Raw genomic sequence first — 20,132 nt, 5'->3', positions numbered from 1 at the left:
CAACATGTCCCACAAACTGGAAGAAATTTGTAGTTTTCACAAAGAGTGGAGGGTTATTAGAAAATCATCCAAATAACTTTATGTATTTATTTAGCTTGTTTTCAGGTAATGTTCTTGTTATTTATTTATGTTTTTTTACTATTTTTTTGGTGATGTGAATGACTGATTAGCTGATGATACCCAGACTATGATCGAATTAATTCACCAATTAAAAAAGAGAAAGCAAACTAAAAACGTATAAAGTTAGCAAAAATAATTATTACACATTTAAGAATTAGGAAATATTAGTTGTAGTAGTAAATATTTTAACTTGACACGGGTCAAATTTGACCTGGACTTTATAAGGGGCGGTTAATGGGTTAATGTGTGTAAACCAACAGGATATTAAATTTAGAAACATAGATACACTGCCCATTAAACCATGGATTTTCAAAGTTCAACACTTTGAAATACTGAGAAACTATTTTGACATAGCCTGTCACCTTACTTATGTTTGTTGGCTACTCTGCGTTTTGGAACAACAGTTCCCATAAAGCTTTGGGGGATGTAAACAGGAAGCATAATGTTGGTTTGGATTTGAACACTGAGCTAAAACTTGAGCCGCGTTGTTTTTAGCCCATATTTGTTCACAATTTGGCAAATTAGCACTATTTAAAGCATGCCGAATTAGATATTAGTAGTTTAAGTGTGTAATTTATCCACGAATATGCAGACAACTACAACTGGATTACTCTGACACAGAAGAAAACTTTAAAACGTGATTTTCTTTCCCGTCTTTTGTCCTATGATTTTGATTAATGGACGTGTATTCGTAATGGACATTGATATCTTCAGACACAGTAAGTCAAAATGATTCTGAATATATGTGTTTAATGCCTCTGTGTTAAGATTTGACTTAGTTATTAGTCCGAGAAGGAGTGAGATTTTTGACGCAACTAGCCAAACGTTACCCTAACATCCTCTATGAGCTGTTAGTCAGACGTTGCTTTTGCTGCAGCTGTTGGCACTTTTGGTAATTACAAGTATTGCCAGTTGTTTTTAGAGCACCTACTTGTCTCTTTATCAATACATAGTACCTTTCTTTGCCTAATGTACCAAATTTTGTCACTATAGGTAATTTCTATCTGGTTAAATGTTTTCCTCAGGCCTCCAGGTTCAGCAGGGGTTTCTCAGGCCTCCTTATGCAACAGCAGCACTAAGCTCAGTTGTTATGAGAAACATGTCAGATATTCAGTGTAATTCATGCCTCTGTATATGACAGATGATTAGGCTTTAAATAGCACTATTGACACTAATAAGGGCAAATATCCCCCATTATCTTCCCTCTGAGTGATAGCAGAGGATGGAGCAGGAGGGTGCAGGTGAGGCCACTCTGGCGTCCTGGGAATAAAAAGTGCAGACATGTTGTGGGCCGGTGGCTCATGTCTGAGGGTGTGGTGAGTCTGAGGTTGATGGTGTGGATAAGATAAGGCCCTGCAGTGATAAGGGCCAGAGTATGAAGGCTGAGGGGCCCCAGAGTGGTGAGGTAGGCGGTACATGATTGGAGTCACTGCAGCTTGAGGAAAAAATGTTAGAACAAATACAACGCAGCTACAGCTCATATGACATATTTTTTTCTTCTGAAAATGGGAATATTTCAGTTTATAAACTTTTATTTTGTGGCCTGTCTTGATACATTTTTGATTCATTTTTAGTTTACATTACAGGAATCTGTGTTTTCCATTTAATTTCAGTAACTGAAATTTAGGTAACATAGAGAAAGGTGTTCCCCAAGGATCAATCATTAGACCATTATTATTTACTTACTACATTTATCATAATGTATGAATGTGGGGATAATAATTTTGCTATTGCTTTTTAAAATATTTGTCAGGTTTTTTTTGTTCTGTATGTATGGCATAATAGTTGGTAACATGTAATGACTTTAAAGGACCCGCTTGTAAAGGAGATGATGCAAGAGCTTTATAACTGTTGTTTTATAAGGATTGTGTGGCCAGTGATGTTTTGGTGTAAACAGTGGTGGAGGATGTATTCAGATCTTCTACTTAAAAGTAAAAGTACAAATATGACACACTGGAAGTGAAGTGGAAAAAGAAGATAAAATTTGACAGCGTGTAGCTCCCTCATCAAAACGCAGATGAAGACTTCGGTCTCTATATGCAGATTAAATATTCAGGTCAAAGTTGTAAGATAAGCACGAGGAATGTAATGCCGTCAATGAAAAAAACAAAAACACCAGGGAGTTATTAAATCAGAGCCACGTGAAGTGGACAAGCACATGTTTTTTTTCATTTGTTTGCTTTGTTTTTTAATTTGATGCATTTTCAGATTTTTTTTAATTTAGAAAACAGTAAGGTTGTTGGAATGCAAAACTATGAAGCTCAATACCTCAAAACCACTCAGAACGCAGATCGAACCTTTTAATTTTAAGGTTGTGAATTATCAAAAAACTTGCCAGTTAATTATCTTTCGGTCGACAGATAGTTGTCTCAGCCGTAGCTACTTGTATAAACTGTTTGGTAGTTTCATTTATAACGAAAGCATCATAATTTATTTGCTCCTCATATTTTTGTTTGCAAAAATTTTACAGGTTCTGTATGTGACATGCAGAGCATTAATGGCGCAGCAAACTATTAACTATTTGCTATGTAAAGATAAAGTGTAGTAATCGTGTTGTGCTTTCTCTGTGTGTGTTGTTATCCGAGCTTCTCTGTAGTTTGTTGTGGTAAGCGGTTGCAGCTGCACGTGCATGTCAGTGCTCATCGCTGCTCTCTGCACTTTGCTCATATGGCTGTTGTTGCTGATATTGGGACCGCACTGTTGCACAAGTGTAGTGCCCACCCTCTGGTTTCCCCGTGGTTAACACTGTTAGCTCTGTCAACACTGTTGCTGTTGTTTAGCTTTGTTTATGGAGTAAGCACTGTCAGCTGCGAGCTGCCGGCTCAGCCAGCTCCATGTTGAGAGCTGTGTGCAGACAACTCATAGCCCTACGCTCTGAGCTCAGCATAGGGCCCCTTTAATTTTAAAGTAAATACAGTAAATACAGTAAATATAACAGTATTTCCATATAAGTAGAAAGTGTCAGGAAAGAAAATGCTCAAATAAAGAACAAATATCCTAAATTTGTACAGTATTCTTTGAGTGAATGTATTTTATTACATTTCACCACTGGGTCTACGTAAGCAATTAGTTTAATTTTAAAAAAGTGATTAATTATAAACATGCAGAGGCACAAACATTGTAAAGGGACGGAATTACAACTCAGAAACGTATGAAAGCAGCAAGAATTTGCAATGACTGCCGCTGATCTAATTTATGTGATTGATGGGAAGCAGGGTGTGAACAAAACAAGATTGTGTGGAGCTTTTCTTGTCATCCTCTCTCAACCCTCTCTGCAGCATCAGTTCCTCTCGTTTGTTAGCGTGTTAATGAAATGTAAACCTCAAATTTTGCCACACCCTGCCAGTGCCATCCATTCGCCTTCAGTTTTTGGTGAATCCACTCCCGGGTGATGATGGTGTTCATGCCTTTGCAGGCTTCGAACCTCCTCCCTCCGAAACACCTCAGTCGGTGTGAGACCAGCCCTTTCTTTCTCACCCTGCAGGGAGAGCCGCTGTGGTTTTTCATTACTCAAATCAAGACTGTCAAGCGATTGTGTATACGCTGGCGGAGACTGATCCAGTAGGCTCATAAATGCCCAGGCGTCTGCCATCCATTTGTTCACATGTGTGATCTCATATATCACACTTGTCACTCCTGGGCAGCTATAATCTCCCAGAAGCTTTTAGTAGAAATCCGACTGACAGTGTTATTTGAAATGCCCTGTGATTATTCATTATAGAGTGTACACATTTGTGGGAAAGATGAGGATCAGTGGTGGAAGAAGTATTCACTTCCTTTACTCTGAAGTTACTCTGTTACAAGTAAAAGTCCTGCACTGTAAGTACCCAATACAGATAAATAAAACCATCCCCAAATCTCAAATTTATTAAAATAAAACAGACAACAAAGAAAAAAACCCCAAAACAACTCAAAATTATTTGAAAGAAAAAACTTTTAAAAAACCCCAAATTTATAAAGAAAATATATAGGAAAACACCCCTTTAAAACCTCAGAATTATTTATACAATAGAAAATGACCCAAAAACTCAACCCCAAAATTGAAAAAACACTTCAAAGCTCAAAATAATTTTAAAAGACAATGGAAAATTCCCCAAATAATTATTTAAAAAATAGAGAATAGTACCTCCCTAAAACCTCACAATTTGAAAAAAAAAGAAAAATATGATTTAAATTTATAACAAAACAGTTGCTGATTAATTTTCTGATAATCAGCTAATTGATCAATCAACTCTTCATTTCAGCTGTACTTGGAAAAACAGGTAATTTAACTTAAAACAAAACATCATATTTCATAAACTCTTGTTAGGTTTTTATGCAAAAAAACTTAAATTGTTAAGTGACTTAAGCTGTCAGAGATATATATATATATATTTATAGCGAAGTAAAAAGTACAATATTTCCCCCTGAAACAGAATGAAGTAAAAGTAGAAACTGACATGAAAAGACAATACTCAAGGGAAGTACAATTACCTCAAATTTGCACTTGAGTAAATGTACTTGGTTACATTCCACCACTGATGAGGATACACAGAATGGACAAAAACTAACTGAAATATTGAGACGTGTATTTTAACTGCGTCTTTTTGCCTTCATTTCTGGGACTGTTGCCTGAGAAGCTGCTGCATTACCACGTTAAGGCGCAGGGATATAATGAGCCGGCTCATGGGATGAGGCGTTCAGTATGAAAGGATAAACACAAAACACCAGTGTACTTTCACACAGTTCACAGACTGCAAACTGTAATCTTCCAAATCCTGTTAAAATCCCGGGGATGTATGTTTCACTAGTTAGTATACACACTCGCTGTATGTATCTTCAGTCTCTCACTGCTTTGTGATTAGGTGTATTTGAATGAGAAAGAGCATCTCTAGATGTTTTGGGAGGCCAATAAAACCGTAGAAAAAAGAAGCAATATTTGAGGACGTAACTCTTCTGCCTTGAGACAGGTTTACAGTCTCGTGCTGGCGGGATGGATTCCTGAAATAAACTTTCCAGACCCAGGGAGTGAAAACAACTCCCTTTCTTTTGTGAGGGAGACGAGGCTCGGCCCGATATTCATCAGTGGGGATAACCTCTGACCCCAGAATCATATGACGCTGAGTGCTGGAGATCCCGGTGCAGCCAGACAGTCTGTCTGAGACGCCATCTCTCCCTCTCTCTCTTCCCGACACTTATTCTCCCTCCTTTCCTCCTCGTCTCCCACTTCTTCCTCTTTCCTCACCTTCCCTTCTCTCTTAGGGACTGTATGAGAATTGTAAGGGTGTGGAGGTGGTGCTGAAACTCCACAGAGTTGTTATTAATATTTTCTTTGGACGCTCCCCTTGTCTTCCTCACCCTAAAACAACAACACCCGCCTCCAACATGTCAAAACAATGCAACAGTAATTAATTGATTCATGCGATCATTAATATCAAAAGAGGTGAAGCAGAAAGTATTTAACACAGAGGGATGTGCAACAGTTTGAAAAATAATGTCTTAATGACAAATTCACATTTCTGAGAATTTGGGCACAGTGCAGTTCATCTCAGGATTCATAAAATGTAATTGATCAATAGAGAATACATAGAGACAGAAAACTGCCTTTGATTTGGGGCTCAAACAACATGAAAAAGCATTCACACCCATGAGACTCATAAAATCACAAAAAATCACAGTTGCATAGATGAGTAAAAACATGCGTGCAAAGCTACATTAAAAATAAGTAATGACTATCTTGCCTTGTTTAAAAAACATATTGTGGTGTTCGTAAAAGAGTTCTTGAAACTTTTAACCTTCCACTAATTTTGCTGACCTTACTGCATATATGCACATATGCATACACATGCTGCATATTTATATATCTAGAAAACAAATTCCAACAAATTAAGACCAATTTTAGTCCACTGCAAAACTATCATGAATTGAAAACTCTGGAATTTTAACACAGTCAAACTACAATTACTTAGTGGGTATACAAAAAACTACAGCTCCCAACTGCACCACTGCAGGTACATAAACCAACCCACCCAGGCCCGCAGGAAGTGCGCCAGGCTTTGAGGCCAATTTTCTTAGTAATCACAGTCGTCACGTGATGCCATGTAGCCAAAAAAGATTTTTCTAATGGCAAAAGAAACATCTGTAAATACTTTTTTTTTTTTGAGTGCACAACCCCCCGAAATAATTTGTTTTCTCTACTGGGATTCAATCCATTTAGGCCAAGTACATCAGTACATCAAGTACACCAGTACATCAGTACTGTTCATAAATGCAATTTTGAGGTACTTGTACTTTACTTTTATTTTCATTTTCATTGTATACTTTAAACACTTTTGACTCTTTGACTTTTCAACTTTACTACATTTTGAAAGCCAATACTACATTTTTACTGTATCTGACAACAGTGGTTACTTTGCAGATTCAGATTATTAGTAACAAAAAAAAAAGAAATATATATATATATATATATATATATGTATATATATTTCAACAAATAAATTATGATTTATTATTGTGGATTTGGTACATTAAGTATATTTTGATGCTGGGGCTTAAGTATGTACTTTAACTTAGGAAAGATTTTGAATGCAGGAAATTTTCTTGTTTAATAGTATTTTTACACTGTAGTTTTGCTACTGTTCCAAAAAAAAAGAGTATTTCTTCTGCCTCTTACGTGCAGAAGATCAATTTCACCGTTTTCTGACCCCCACCTCCTCCTGATAATGTTTATACAGTTCCACGTTTCTAATATGCATCCACGTTTTTTAAAACAGCGGGAAAAAAACTTGTTTATATAAGCTGAATAAAAATGGAAAAAACAGAAATCTTAGAGAGAAATCTCCCCTTTAACAGTCCCCTCCTGTCTCTCCACCGGCACTCTGAACCCCTCAGACACCAGCATGCAGACAAGACGGTGGACTCTCACCACTCCAAACAATTACCATTAGGTAGGCCATGACAGAGCTTTTCCACACTGTGCGACGGACTGAAACAGCTGCTGACAGGCCCATCTCTCCCGAGCCCCGCTCCAGTCTGCCGTGATGCTCTGATTATGACACCGGTTTTCGGATAAGGACATACCTCAAGATGACGGCCCGATAAACAAATACCTAATGGGCTTCCTCCAGCAGTTGATTTAATTTAACCGAAGTCCAGGAACTGCTAAATTGTTTCCATCTTGCAGCACCATACTGTAGCTAATTGTAGCTGCTTATCAGGGCGATCACAGGTTTAACATGATGCAATGGATTTTTTTTTTTTTATTATTACAAAGGTCGTGCAGTAATTACAGAGCAACTATGGATAAATCTCAGGCTAGGATGCATCCATACTTTCACTTATCCAGACATGGAGCCGCTAAACATGCAATTACCTCATAAAAGAAGCTTGCCCCATCTACATGCTCTCAGATAGTTCGACAAAATGTAAAGGTGGATAATGTGGCGACTTTCACAAAGATAACTACTGGGATCAGGTGTAAATGCAATAATCAGTGTTGAAGCATGTTGCGCAGAGCCTGCATAATGCACTCGAGCAATTATAACTGTAATTTAATGTTCTCGTCTGCAGACTATTACCTCATTTTTATTGCTGGGGTGTTGACAGTAAATAAAATATATGTACTCGTGATGTATGGTGGCAAAACATGATGGTTTGTTTGGATTAAAAAAAAGGGGATTTGCAGGTGGGGCTGTAAGTGGCTGCGTCAAGTGACCCCCTCCCTACGCTTACAGGAAGGCGAGGCCAAGCCCCGTGCATACATTTTTGTTCACTTCATAATCTGGCAACTGTAATGTTTGAGGCATTTTACTCAAGTGAGTCATGGTTTGAGTGGAGCCTTGTGCCAAGGAGGCGTTGGGTTTGAGTGCTGCGGTGTTCAGAATGAGGCGGAGAGCGTGAGGTGACATGTTTTGCTGGTATAGAGGATACGGGAGATACTCCTGTAATGAGTGCTTTGTGAGATAATGGTATGCACGAGCCCGCCTCCCGCCATGTTTCCTCGCTCAGCTCTAGAGGCAGAAACAGCAACAAGAACAACGCTGAAACATGTCACGTAGACGGGCTCGAGATGTAAGTGGCGCTTGAGGAGTGGTTGGTAATATAATCTAATTTTCGCCTGGCACGAGTGCGTTGTATTGAATAAAAGTCCAGGTACCCCTGACAGATGTGTAACTCTATTACACCTGATCAAAAATAAACATTAGGCACACGTACCTATCTCATATCTATGTTTAAGGTTCTGTAGGCTGATGTAACTTGCAAAAAATCCATGTCATTAATGACACTTTGGGCCGTTAAGTGAACTGCAGTCTGCTTCGTTTTCTTCATAGGCACAAGCGAGCAGCTGGTTATTGGCCAAGACAGTTGTTGCATTGAAATTAAACTTGTGAACTTGTGTTTACGACATGAGAAGTCGTGTACATCAAGTCGTGAACTCGGAGCTCTCACACAATATCTAATACCACATCAGGGGGGCGTTCACAATCCCATTTGAATGCACATATGACGTGCACGACTGATCGTGAAGACCGGCATCATGTTGATAAAAGGCAAGAAAATGAATTCTAATCATATTTAGATTAACTTTACTATCTGAAATGTTTTTATTCTTCCTTTGGACCATTGTCTCCATGAGCCTGCTATTTGCTAATTACTTCATCAGCAGTTATGAAGCAACCAGCAGCAGATCCATGCAGCATGCAGTGGCTACTGTAGCCAGGGTTACGGTCAGCTAGTTTGCTGCACCTGCCTTGCATCACGTAAAGTGCTGCAGGAATTATATTTTTAGGTGGCCAACGCAGAGGTTAGCGTCGTTCCTGTTCACTAGACAAAAAGCCACTGGTACTTTTCCATTGGATTTTGTATTATTGCAGAAAATAAGTCCAGTACTTTGAATCCGCCCACTTGACTGAGTTGAGTTGACGAAGGTCAGTGAGCTGAAACTCACCTTAAAGCTCAGATTGTGTGCAGATTTGGGTAATAATTCTCTGCAGATTCATCACTATGAGCGACCCCTTTCACATCGTCACTTATTACACTGTTATATAAAATAAATATGATATATATTAAAGCTTCTTCAAGGGAAACTTTTGAATATATTTTTGCACCAAATGTGGAAACATTGCCACATGTGAAGCCATATTTTAATGTCCAGTATCAAGAGATGGAATGATTACAGCATACAAAAACGGTTCCATATGGGCACCTGAGTTTTTTAAATAAAATCGGGCACCTATACTTTAAACTCTTGATATATTACTATTTGAGTCTGCCTAGAAATGCTTGGTGTGCGTAACATCATGCTGCAGCACAGCAGAGAGCAGCGTCTAGACCGAGTATGGCCAGCAGCTGTGTGCTCCTGTCCAGGGACAACTGGCTGTGACGGCATTTCCTTGGATATTCTCTCACATACTGTGTCTTTATTTCCATCGGTCAAGCTCCCATTGCGGCGCCCACCGTGGATAAATGCTGCTTTTGTCAGGAGTTTTCACCCCTGTGAGCAGCTGTCCACAGCCCCTCAGGCACTCTTCTGCTCAGCAGCCCGAGCAAGTGCATGTGGGCTGTCAGGGCGGCGAGAAATGAAAGTTGAGAGACAGTTTTCATTACAGCGCACAGCCAACTTTTTAGATATCATGTTGAAAAAATACTTCTCTCAAGAAGCCCCTGTATGCAACGAATTAAAACAAGACACACCTGTGTACTGTGCGCACTTGATGTGTGTACTTAATGCATACCTCATTGAAATCTGGCTCGGATACACCTCACACCTCAAAGCATTTCACAATTCCTGGTAGGTGCATGACTCACTGATGCTCCGCTGATGTTCCCAAAAGTTAGTTTGTAGTCACACTAAGCTGTTAACTTTCCAAGATTATGTGGCCAACAACACAAACGCAGAGATCCAGGGAAGAATAGAATTAACTTGCATGGAAAATGGAACGTTTTCACTGCAAATTCTTGCAACAAAAAGGAAAAGTTATCTAAAACGTGGCTCTCAGTGGCTGATTTAATACAGGAGATGCCATGAAGCCAGGCAGGGCAAGTGTGTCACTAATAAGGCCTTGACTATTACCTGGAGTGACAGCCAGAGAATGGGAGGAGAAGGGCTGGCTCCACACTGCTCAGTCAGCCAGAAAGCCCCCAAACGGCAGGGCTAACGCAGGTCAAGTGATTTGGCGCCTCGGGTGTATTAAAGCTATTTACAAGGGACTAAAGGATTTACGTTGCTTCACCCGTTCGGTCTGCGCTTTTATACGACCTGGCAGCAGGCTGCTAAGTTTTCTCTCAATCAATACGAAAGGGTAATAAAGAACGTTGCCTTTAACGGGTGTTTGGCTTCTTGTCCGGCTGCAGAGGGAAGGAGGTTTTTATAGGCGGCTCCTGACGCCTGGTGTGAAGGCGAAATTTGTGAGATTACATGAGATCCTCTGCAGTCTGTCAAGCACACACGTGTGTGTAGACGCACACACATTTGAAGTTTGGAGCATTTTCAGATCTTGGGTAACACTTTATGCAAACCTCATTATTTAGCATTTATGAGTGGGATATAAAGATTTAATGAATGCTTTATATCACACTACAATGTCATAGATATAAAGACATCTTTAAGTGTTTGCTAATGTATTTATCCTCCTGTGGGCCCCCATAAGTGGAGGCTCCTGACCATAAATGAGAATCTAGTAACACATAGTTGTAATAATATTTTAAAAAATTATGCCCTGCATACAGCTTCATTATAGTGTTTTATCAATCATTTATTCGATGTTTAACCTTTTAATGATGAGATCAATATCAGTTTTCTGCACTAGCATTTAAATCCCTAAAACCTTTGATTTCTTTCAAAAACAGAAAAAAAGGAAAACATATGAGTAACTTGGCAAGAACTGTTGATAGTAATAAAGCATTTAATGAATCAATAACTAATTGCACAGTAAATATCTGCGTTAATAATAAATATGATAAAATCACAGTTGTAAATATTTGTTATAATTCCTCTTTTTATTACTCATCAAAATATCAAATAATGAATTACATAATTTTTTTAAATTTACTTATTAATAAATGTATTTGAAAACAAATTTATTGATGCCTATTGTATTTTTTTTTTTTTCACAATTATTTATTAATAAAGTAAATGCTTAATCACTATTTCCACAACACTTGTGGTCCGCCATAAAATAGGGGGCGGTTAGGTAAATTGAAGTGTAAAAATAACTACGAATATTTACTCAAGTACTGTACTGTCAAGTACAATTTTGAGGCACTTTTTGAGTTGTACATGAGTATTTCCATTTTTTTCTACTTTATACTTTTACTCCACGCTAATTTGGAAACCTACTTTTTAGTTTATTGCGCATATTTTATAGTTAAAAGTTACTTTAGGAATAATATACATATAGCACAAAGGCTGAGCTTCCAAAATACACAACACATTGTTAAAAGTGACTTTTCATCTCTTTACCTCTTAAAGCTCCTCAAAGCGGCACAAAACAATCACAGAGAGGCTAAACAACAAAAAAAGGTGCAAAATGGCCACATGGAGACACAAATCCAATATTAAGGGATGCAAAATGACCTCAGAGATGCAAAAGGTTTAGGGGCCCAAAGAGGTAAAATTATCTAATATTTGTCATAAAACATAAAACTCAGAGGAAAGTCCCCCAGATTACCCTTTTCCTAACACATTAATCATCTCGTGACCCCTCTGATTTATCTTGTGACCTGTTGGAGGGGCCCGACCCTGAGGTTTAGAACCAAAAGACTTTCTAACTGTATCTTAAGTTATCAGTCAGAACAGTCAGATACTGAGTGCACATTGATCAGTCCCTAATGTCGGTCTGTTATGTAAAATTTAATAATTTAGGACCAGTATGTTTACATTTTTAAGTACATGTAGTTTATGATACTGAATAACTGAAATACTGAATGGTAATTAATGCTGTAAAAATACACAAGCATTTCAAATCCTACATAAATTAAATTTGAATAAATATTATATAAAATAATATTACTATAAATATGATTTATATATATATATATATATATATATATATATATATATATATATATATATATATATATTTTAATAATAAATATAATTCAGTTCAGTTCATGATGCTTTTTTGTTTGTTTTTAAATTTAAGTAGGATTTAAAATGCTTGTGTATATTTGCAGTGTTTTATCTGTATTTTTGACTTGAGTGAAATATTTGAGTACTTCTTCCACCACTGCCAAAGCTGACTTTTTTACATAAAGAGAGATGCTGCCATCTTGTGGTTAATTTTGCAGCAGACCCATGCACAGTAGTGTTTAGTGCAGCTTGCCACAGGACATTTCTGTCTTCTCTCCTCTGAATAAATTGAATCAGTGAGTCCCACCCTCAAACAAATGTCTGAGCTACAGTTACACCCTGTCATTGTGCAGCAGCCTCCAGCTAAAAGGTTATGAGACTGCAATATGCTGATGTTTAGTAGAACACAATGAATCCTGAATGATGCTTTGCCCTTTGATCACATCACACCACTCAATGGTGCAATTAAGCAGATAATTAATAATAGATTAAAAATCCACTCTGAGTGGCAGGCAGTAAGAGACGCACGCCTAAAATCAATTTAGCAAAATGGAAAAAAAAAAGAATAAAACTGTAATTACTCAGATCAATCAAAAAGTATTATTGAAAAATAGCCTCCAGGGCATAAACACACACAAACACACAAACACACAAACACACACACACACACACACACACACACACACACACACACATGAATTTACAGCCATTGGCCTGTCAAAGCTCTCGTCTGCCAGCTCCAGACAGGCAATGTGTTCCAGATTAGATCAAACTCCAGGTTGCCCATTTCGATTTCTAAAAGCAGCTGTACGGCACTTAGTTACCATGACGACACTCGCAGTCTGGTCCACCGTCTGCGGTCATAAAAATAGACAGGGGGTTGTGGTTCAGTTCAGGACTTGCTGAGATCATAGTGGGCAGCAGACAATCAAAGGAGAGCGTGATTAGACCTCAGTCATTAGGCAGCTGGAGTATCTGGCTCCGGCCCTTAATCAAACTATGATGATGCAGCGACTAGCTGCAAGAACTCGGCTTGAACTTCTCTGACTTTCTGCTTTGTTGACAGCCTTCATGGTTTGATCTGTTGTGACAGGAGTGAAACAGGGTAACGTCAGAGGGCCGACCGATGTAGTCAAACGGGAAAAAAGAGGCTCGCCAGGTAAAGGGCATCATAAGCCAGAGCCTCTGTGTGACGTGACTGTTAAGATTTCTGGTTAGAAAGACAATCAAATCACTACAAAGGGACACAAAACGACCACAACGAGACTTAATACAACTACAAGGAGATGAAAAATGATCACATAGAAACCTGAAATGACGGAAAAAGTAATGCAAAACATTCACAAAGAGACCGGAAACATTCTGAAAAAGGTGCAAATTTATTACAAGGAGATGTAAAATGATCCCAAACAAACAAAGAGAAGCAAAATGACCACACCGAAATACAACAAAATCACACAGAAATGCAAATTTATTACTTGATGTAAAATTATCCTAAATAAAGAGGCACAAACAGACGCCAAACAACCACACAAAGAAGCAAAACAATACAAAGAGGCACAAAATGACCACAAAGAGGCGCAAAATGACCACAAAGAGGCGCAAAATGACCACAAAGAGGCGCAAAATGATAAGGAGGGGTAAAATGACTACAAAGAGACAAAAACAAATAGTAATGCCAAAAAACACATTAAGAAGCAAAATAATGACCACAGAGATGCAAAACAACCACACAAAGAAGCAAAGAAATGACAAGGAGGTGTAAAACAACGAAAAATAGGCACAAAACAACAAGACAAAAACACGTAAAAGGATGACAAGGAGGTGCAAAATGATCCAAGGGGGGTGCAAAACAACCACAAAAAGTTGCAAAATGACCACAAAAAGACACAAATACAAATGCAAAATGGCCACAAAGTAAGGAAAAAAATGGCAAAGAGGTGCAAAAGAACCACAAAAAGTTGCAAAACAATGACAAGAGGTGAAAAAAAAACACTGCGGGGCACAAAATGACAACAAAGAGACATAAACAAGTAGACAGAGATGCAAAAAAAGACTACGAAAAGACAAAATAACCACAAAAGAGATGCAGAACAGTGACAAACAGACACAAAACAAATACAGAGGGATGCAACAACAACCCCCACTGAGATGCAAAATGACTCTCTAAGCCTGACCCCCAGAGGTGAAAGGTCAGGCGTTGTCAGTCAGTGTGATCGGCTGTGTAATCTAACCCTCGCGCACCGCTGCCCCTGCAGTAAAGACAATCTACAGTATATTCGCCGTTCTCACATCAGAGGAAAGCAATCTCCTTCCAAGCAGCACTGAAGTGTGATCGACTAATTCCAGCTGTCAATGTGAGAGGGGAGCGATATGTTCGAACCAATAAGGCAGATCACCAGTGGAGCCATAAATGTCCAACTCTTGTTTAATGGAGCAAATTCGCCACTGCAAATGTTTTTCCCTTAACTTTTAAATAACTGTAGTTTTGCAGAAGTTCAACAGTTCACATCTTGATGTTATTACCTTAAAAAAACCTTTTATAGAAAGGTTTTTCAAGGACTTTTTCTCCCAGAATATTGTGACATCTTTTTATTTAATCAGCTTTTATTGCCTTGCTGTTTTGTTCTGTTATGATTGCTTTAACTCTATTGACTTTATCATATTGACCTTTACTTAATATAAAAGCGTGACGGACTGCAGGCTATGAAAGAAATGATACTTTCAAACAGAGAAACTCACCTGCAGCCAATTACAAGAGCCACGGCCGGTTCACCAGAGATAGAGAGAGAGATGTAGTTCAAGAAAATTAATAAGAACGTTATTTGCTTCAATATAATGTACAAATACAACCTATCTGTGGTTTGCATTTTTTTCTAGTGATTGAGTTGTTTCCCCCAATGCTAAAATAATATTATTTTAGCATTAGCATATTATTCTCAAAGAATGCGTCATATATATACATACATATATATATATATATATATATATATATATATATATATATATATATATACATACATATATATATATATATATATATATGTGTGTGTGTGTGTGTGTGTGTATATATATGTATATATATGTATATGTGTGTGTGTATATACATATATATATATATATATATATATATATATATATATATATATATATACATATATATATATATATATTGCGAGACAAAGGACAGAACACTGGCAAAACTAATAAACACAAGAACAGTGAAAGCAGGTCAGTTAACATAATTTCAACAAGGGTCGAGGATGTTGATTTTAAGTTAGTGTATGTGGTGTGTGTGTGTGTGTGTGTGTGTGTGTGTGTGTGTGTGTGTGTGTGTGTAATTATGTGCCTATATTCTAAACCAGTCATTCTGGTATATTGGAGAGAAAGAAAGGGGGAAAAGGGGGAAAACATTAATGAGGTAATTATTAAATACATAAATAAAAAAAGAAAAGAAAAGAAAAAATATTAAATTGAAATTAAAAAAAAGAGGGGAGAAGCATACTGCTATTATGACTACTATCATCATGAAAATAATTATAGTAATGATAATAATAATAAAATCAGTTATGTCCTGCTCGTTTACAGCAAAGCATAGCCAGAGCAGCGGCAGGGTCAGTCCGGCAGTATCATTCAGGTTCACTTTTACTTTAGTATATATTGGTATAAAATCGTAATTGCTTTTATTCTTCTTATTATTATTATCATTATTATTTCCTTTCTCCTTTCTGTGATTTCAGTTTCTTCATTTTTGACGTATTTGTTCTGTGTTAGGTTAGGGACTGATAAGCGACCCCGCACGGATTGCACCTTAATTTAAAAAAAAAAAAAAAAGGAAAAAAAACATTATTTTCCAAAGAAAATTTCTTTTTGTCAACCAAATATCATAATCTTAAAATAAATTTAAATTCTGCTTTTCTGTCCCTACCTCCAGCCAGATACCAGCTTCCCCAGACCTGTTTATTGCCATTCTCTACCTGTCCACCAGAGGCCCTCAGACTCTTCACATCACCCCCCCACTCACCTGCTCACCTGCTTCCACTCTCCCTCATCAGCCCTTCAGTATAAAACCGGCCCATAGTCGCTCATTCTCGGCCAGATCATCAGAATTTCAAGGTTCCTCATCCCTTGCTTTTCCAGCCTCTGACCCCTGCAACCTGACCTCTGGATCTGCAGCTACCTGAACTGTTCCCTGCCCTGTTCCTGCTGTCCTCTGGACTCATTAACTCAGTTTGGACATTGTAGTAAGCTGCATCCCCATCAATCATCAGGACTTTTAGCCATATTTATGCCATGAACAACACTGTACCCTGCAGGGATTAACTTCATTTAAACTCTAAGAATCAACAGTTTTCAGAGCTGTTTAGCTGCGTTCTGTTTAATCCCTGCTAACACGCCCGAGGCAGTGTGCACAACCTGTGCAACAAACACCAACATGCGCACACGCAGAGTGGAGCACACTCACTTTTCGAGGACAGAGAGGGGTAAGAGGCTCAAGGCTCCTCCCTGAGAGTTTGTGAAAACATTCCAGCAAAGTGAGAGCGGTCAAAGAATTGGAAACTCTCAGAGCGGCCTCTTATACTCACGCTCTATCCTTTCTCACGTCTTTGTACATATAGTTACACTGTGTACAAAGTGTTTGTGTGAAGCTCTGCAGAGCAACACGTCAAGGAGAGGAAAAAAAACCTGAAGGAGCATCTAAAGTCTGGACAAAGAAACTGAGCTGTCCCCATTGATCGGTTCATAATGAAGCCGGTGTTTGTCCTCCTTGTTTCCGCTGCCTGGACTTTGACTGGAGCCCAGTATTACTACCAGGGGCTGATGGATTATCTGGAGAACAGGTTGTTGGCTATTGAGGTAAGAAGCAATACCCCTTTAAATGATTTGATTACTAATCAATATATTGTGTTTTATTTGTGAGTTAAGAGACAGCACAGATGCCACTGAATCAGAATCAGGTTTTTACTGCCAAGTTCGAAAGATTCGTCTTAGCAACCTTAAAGCAGAACAATAACAGAAAAGGAAAAACAAGTGCAAAAGTCAAGGAAAAACTGCAATCTAAAATATGTAAAATATATGTTTTTGACATAAAAAATGCAAAAGTTCATAGCAGGGGTGTTTCTAGGATTTAAGACATTGGGGGGCTTAGCCCAAACCTCTTAGTGGGGTCGGGGCGGGGGGTGTTGATGGAAGGATAATGGATATTATAATATCATCTATTTTAGGCGTGCGTCTCTTAATAATATCAAATAATTCTTAAAGCACTATGTTTTTTTTAACTTTAAATGCCTGTAAAAGCCAAAAAAAATATTGTGGTTTTCAATCTTCATATATATACAGTATATATACATATACATATTTAGATTTGGGGCTATTTGTAAAACATTTAGGTCTGAAGCCTTGGACACCCAGGCCTAATGATGTCCACTGGTTCACAGTATTAAGTGTCAAGAAAATGTGCAATGTGCAGAGATAATACTTCCCCCAAAAACATGCATTAATCTAACCCTTGGAGTGTAATGTCTGAAGTAGCAGTTATTAAAAAATTAGATGTACAAGTTGATATTTTCCTGATTGCCTCCTTTTATGTGAATTTAATGCCTTATCCAGTGCACTCCAATTAATGCAATCTCTGCCCAGCTCATCAACTTTGCCGGGGCCTCTGAGGGAAAATCAGTCCATGCACGCAGCATGCAGTTTCTGTCCGACAACATTACCATTCCTGCAGCGTTTTAAGACGGTGACACATCAGTAATGAGTACAAGCTCAACCTTTGCTGCCATGACATCAAACATCCCAGCAGAAAGATGTGTTCTGCAAAGGTAAAACGAAGCTGTGTTACAACAAAGTGCCTCAGGCAGTGAATCAAATTACAGAGAGTTCAGTATTGTGTTTTTAAAGGGAGGTTATGAGACGGCAAGTTTGTGTAAGGGAAGACTTTTGTTGGCTTATGATATGAAATGCAAGAGGATTACATGTCTGGCTGCCTCGGTGAGTAATTTCAGTGAACTCTCATTTAAATAATTCTTTTAATGTATTCTTTTGGAGTATATTTTCAGAGACGGAAATTTTCATTTCATCCTTGGTGCAGCTTGCAATGCAAAACTGACAATCTTAAAGCTGTTACCCGCATGAAATGAATTGTCTATTTACAGCTAAATCCTGCTCTCCTCAACCCCCCCTGTGGCTTCCCTGCAGTCTCAATTCCAATATACTGGTTCAACTTCTGCATTGATATGAACACGACAATTCATCACGCGAGTTTTCATTGAACTTTCATTTCCATTTGACCACAGGCCCACAGCAAGCAAAGGGAGAAAATGAAACCGTGGTGGAGGAGACAGTGGAGAGACCGTCGTACCGTTATTACATCTTGCTCTGAATAATTTACCTGTTTCGCTGACCGTGTCAATCACAACACTGAGAAACTATTTCTGTTTGGTGATGGTTATAATGTGTTGATTGAAACAGGGGTATTTTACTTTCTGTGATAAAAGGTGAGAAGTCTAACAGCCGCTCTGTGAGGCTGTGATTGAGCTAAATTTAAAATCTAGTAACTACCAACATTAATGCAAACACGGTGATGTTTTGCAAACAGTTATCATGTTTACTTTCTTGTTTTTTTTGTGATTTCACATGCTAACATTTGGTAATTAGCATTGAGAAGTGGGAACAGCTTTGGAGACGGGCCCTTTTCATTACTATAAAAGTATCTCACTGGTGCATGAAGCCAAAAAAGTTCACCTTTGCCATTGCCTTCAGAAATGATCAGACCGATAGATGAGAGGTGCAACCACTGCAATTGAATGCGAAGTTATAAACCAAGCACCATGAGCAGTTAAGTTTCACTTTCAATATGCCCAATGTTGTGCTACTCCATCTGTGCCCAGAGTATGCACTGCACTCTGAGAGTCTGATGCATTGCATAACTGAATGGTAGCTTATATATAAATTATAACAGTGCTCCCAATTACCAGTCCAGCTCCAAGATAAGAAATCTATTTGTGGTGGCAGATGTTTTAACCCTTTTAAACCTGGATCAACATTTTCTTGTGCTACATTCAGACGCCTTTCACAAGTTTTTTGGCACTTTGAAACCTGAGGAAACTGGAAATAAAGGAAATGACCAAATTGGCAAGAAATGTCCCACAAATTGCAAGAAATTAGTAATGACAATCCAAAAAAATGGAGAAACATGTCAACAAATACTACATTTATAATTACAATAATTTTATATTTGAAAATATTTTAAGGAAAAAATGAATAAATAGATCAAATAAATATGTATAATTTTATATTTTCAGCACTTTCTTCGGGTCATGTTTTTGTTTTTGTTTTTTTTTAACTTTATCTATTTTTTGCTTATTTTTAGGCAGTTTTCTTGTAATGTTTTTACTAATTTTTTGCAAATTTTTGGGCCATGCTGTAAAGTTGATGTTGCCTTCTTTGCATGTTTTTTAAAGAGAAATCAAACCAATATTCTCAGGTTTCAAAGGGTTTATTGTGGCGGGCCTCCACAAATGCATAAATGTGTGGGAAATACTGCCTTCTGTTGCTGGTCAGGTCTTCACTTGAGTAAATAAATACAAAAAAAACTCCTACAGTTTATCATAACATTTGTTTTGATGTACCTATGTTTGGTAGGACCGCATGCAGTTGTGGCACGATCAGTCTCATCGCTACCACACAGAGCTGCTGGATTTCAAAAAGCTAACTGCTGAGGCCATGGACGGGCTGAAAAATGAACACGGCATGATGTTCAAAGACCTGGAAGGAGCCACGGCCCGAGTGGACCGGGTGGAGAGAGAAATGGACTACGTAGAGACCCAGACTTCCCCTCGGGCCTGCGCGAATAAAGCAGACAAGGTGGTGGAGCAAGGAGCCTGGGGACTGGAGGAGAGCAGAGGAGGAGAGGAGGAGGAGGACTGGCAGGAGCTGCACTCCAGAGTCACTGGTGAGCTGC

The 20,132-nt window shown here is 38.3% G+C and overlaps 1 protein-coding gene across 3 annotated transcripts in view; it reads left to right on the top strand.

Moving 5' to 3' along the window:
• The first annotated feature begins 555 nt into the window (after positions 1 to 555).
• The window catches only part of olfml3a (olfactomedin-like 3a), a 32,590-nt gene continuing 13,013 nt past the window's right edge, over positions 556 to 20,132 (top strand). Inside the window, exons 1-4 of one of the 3 annotated variants that reach the window (XM_088081821.1) lie at positions 556 to 839; positions 16,104 to 17,026; positions 17,810 to 17,991; positions 19,814 to 20,123. In XM_088081821.1, coding sequence (XP_087937947.1) covers positions 17,977 to 17,991; positions 19,814 to 20,123 — 325 coding nt within the window. In that variant the 5' untranslated portion in view covers positions 556 to 839; positions 16,104 to 17,026; positions 17,810 to 17,976. The other 2 variants (XM_042492092.2, XM_088081822.1) reach the window with 2 other exon arrangements.

The sequence above is a fragment of the Plectropomus leopardus genome, chromosome 9 (assembly GCF_026936395.1).
Source record: "Plectropomus leopardus strain MGB_pleo_1.0 chromosome 9, ASM2693639v1, whole genome shotgun sequence".
NCBI lineage: Eukaryota > Metazoa > Chordata > Actinopteri > Perciformes > Serranidae > Plectropomus > Plectropomus leopardus.
Note: the sequence above shows the minus strand (reverse complement) of the source record. Positions and strands in the feature narration are given on the sequence as shown.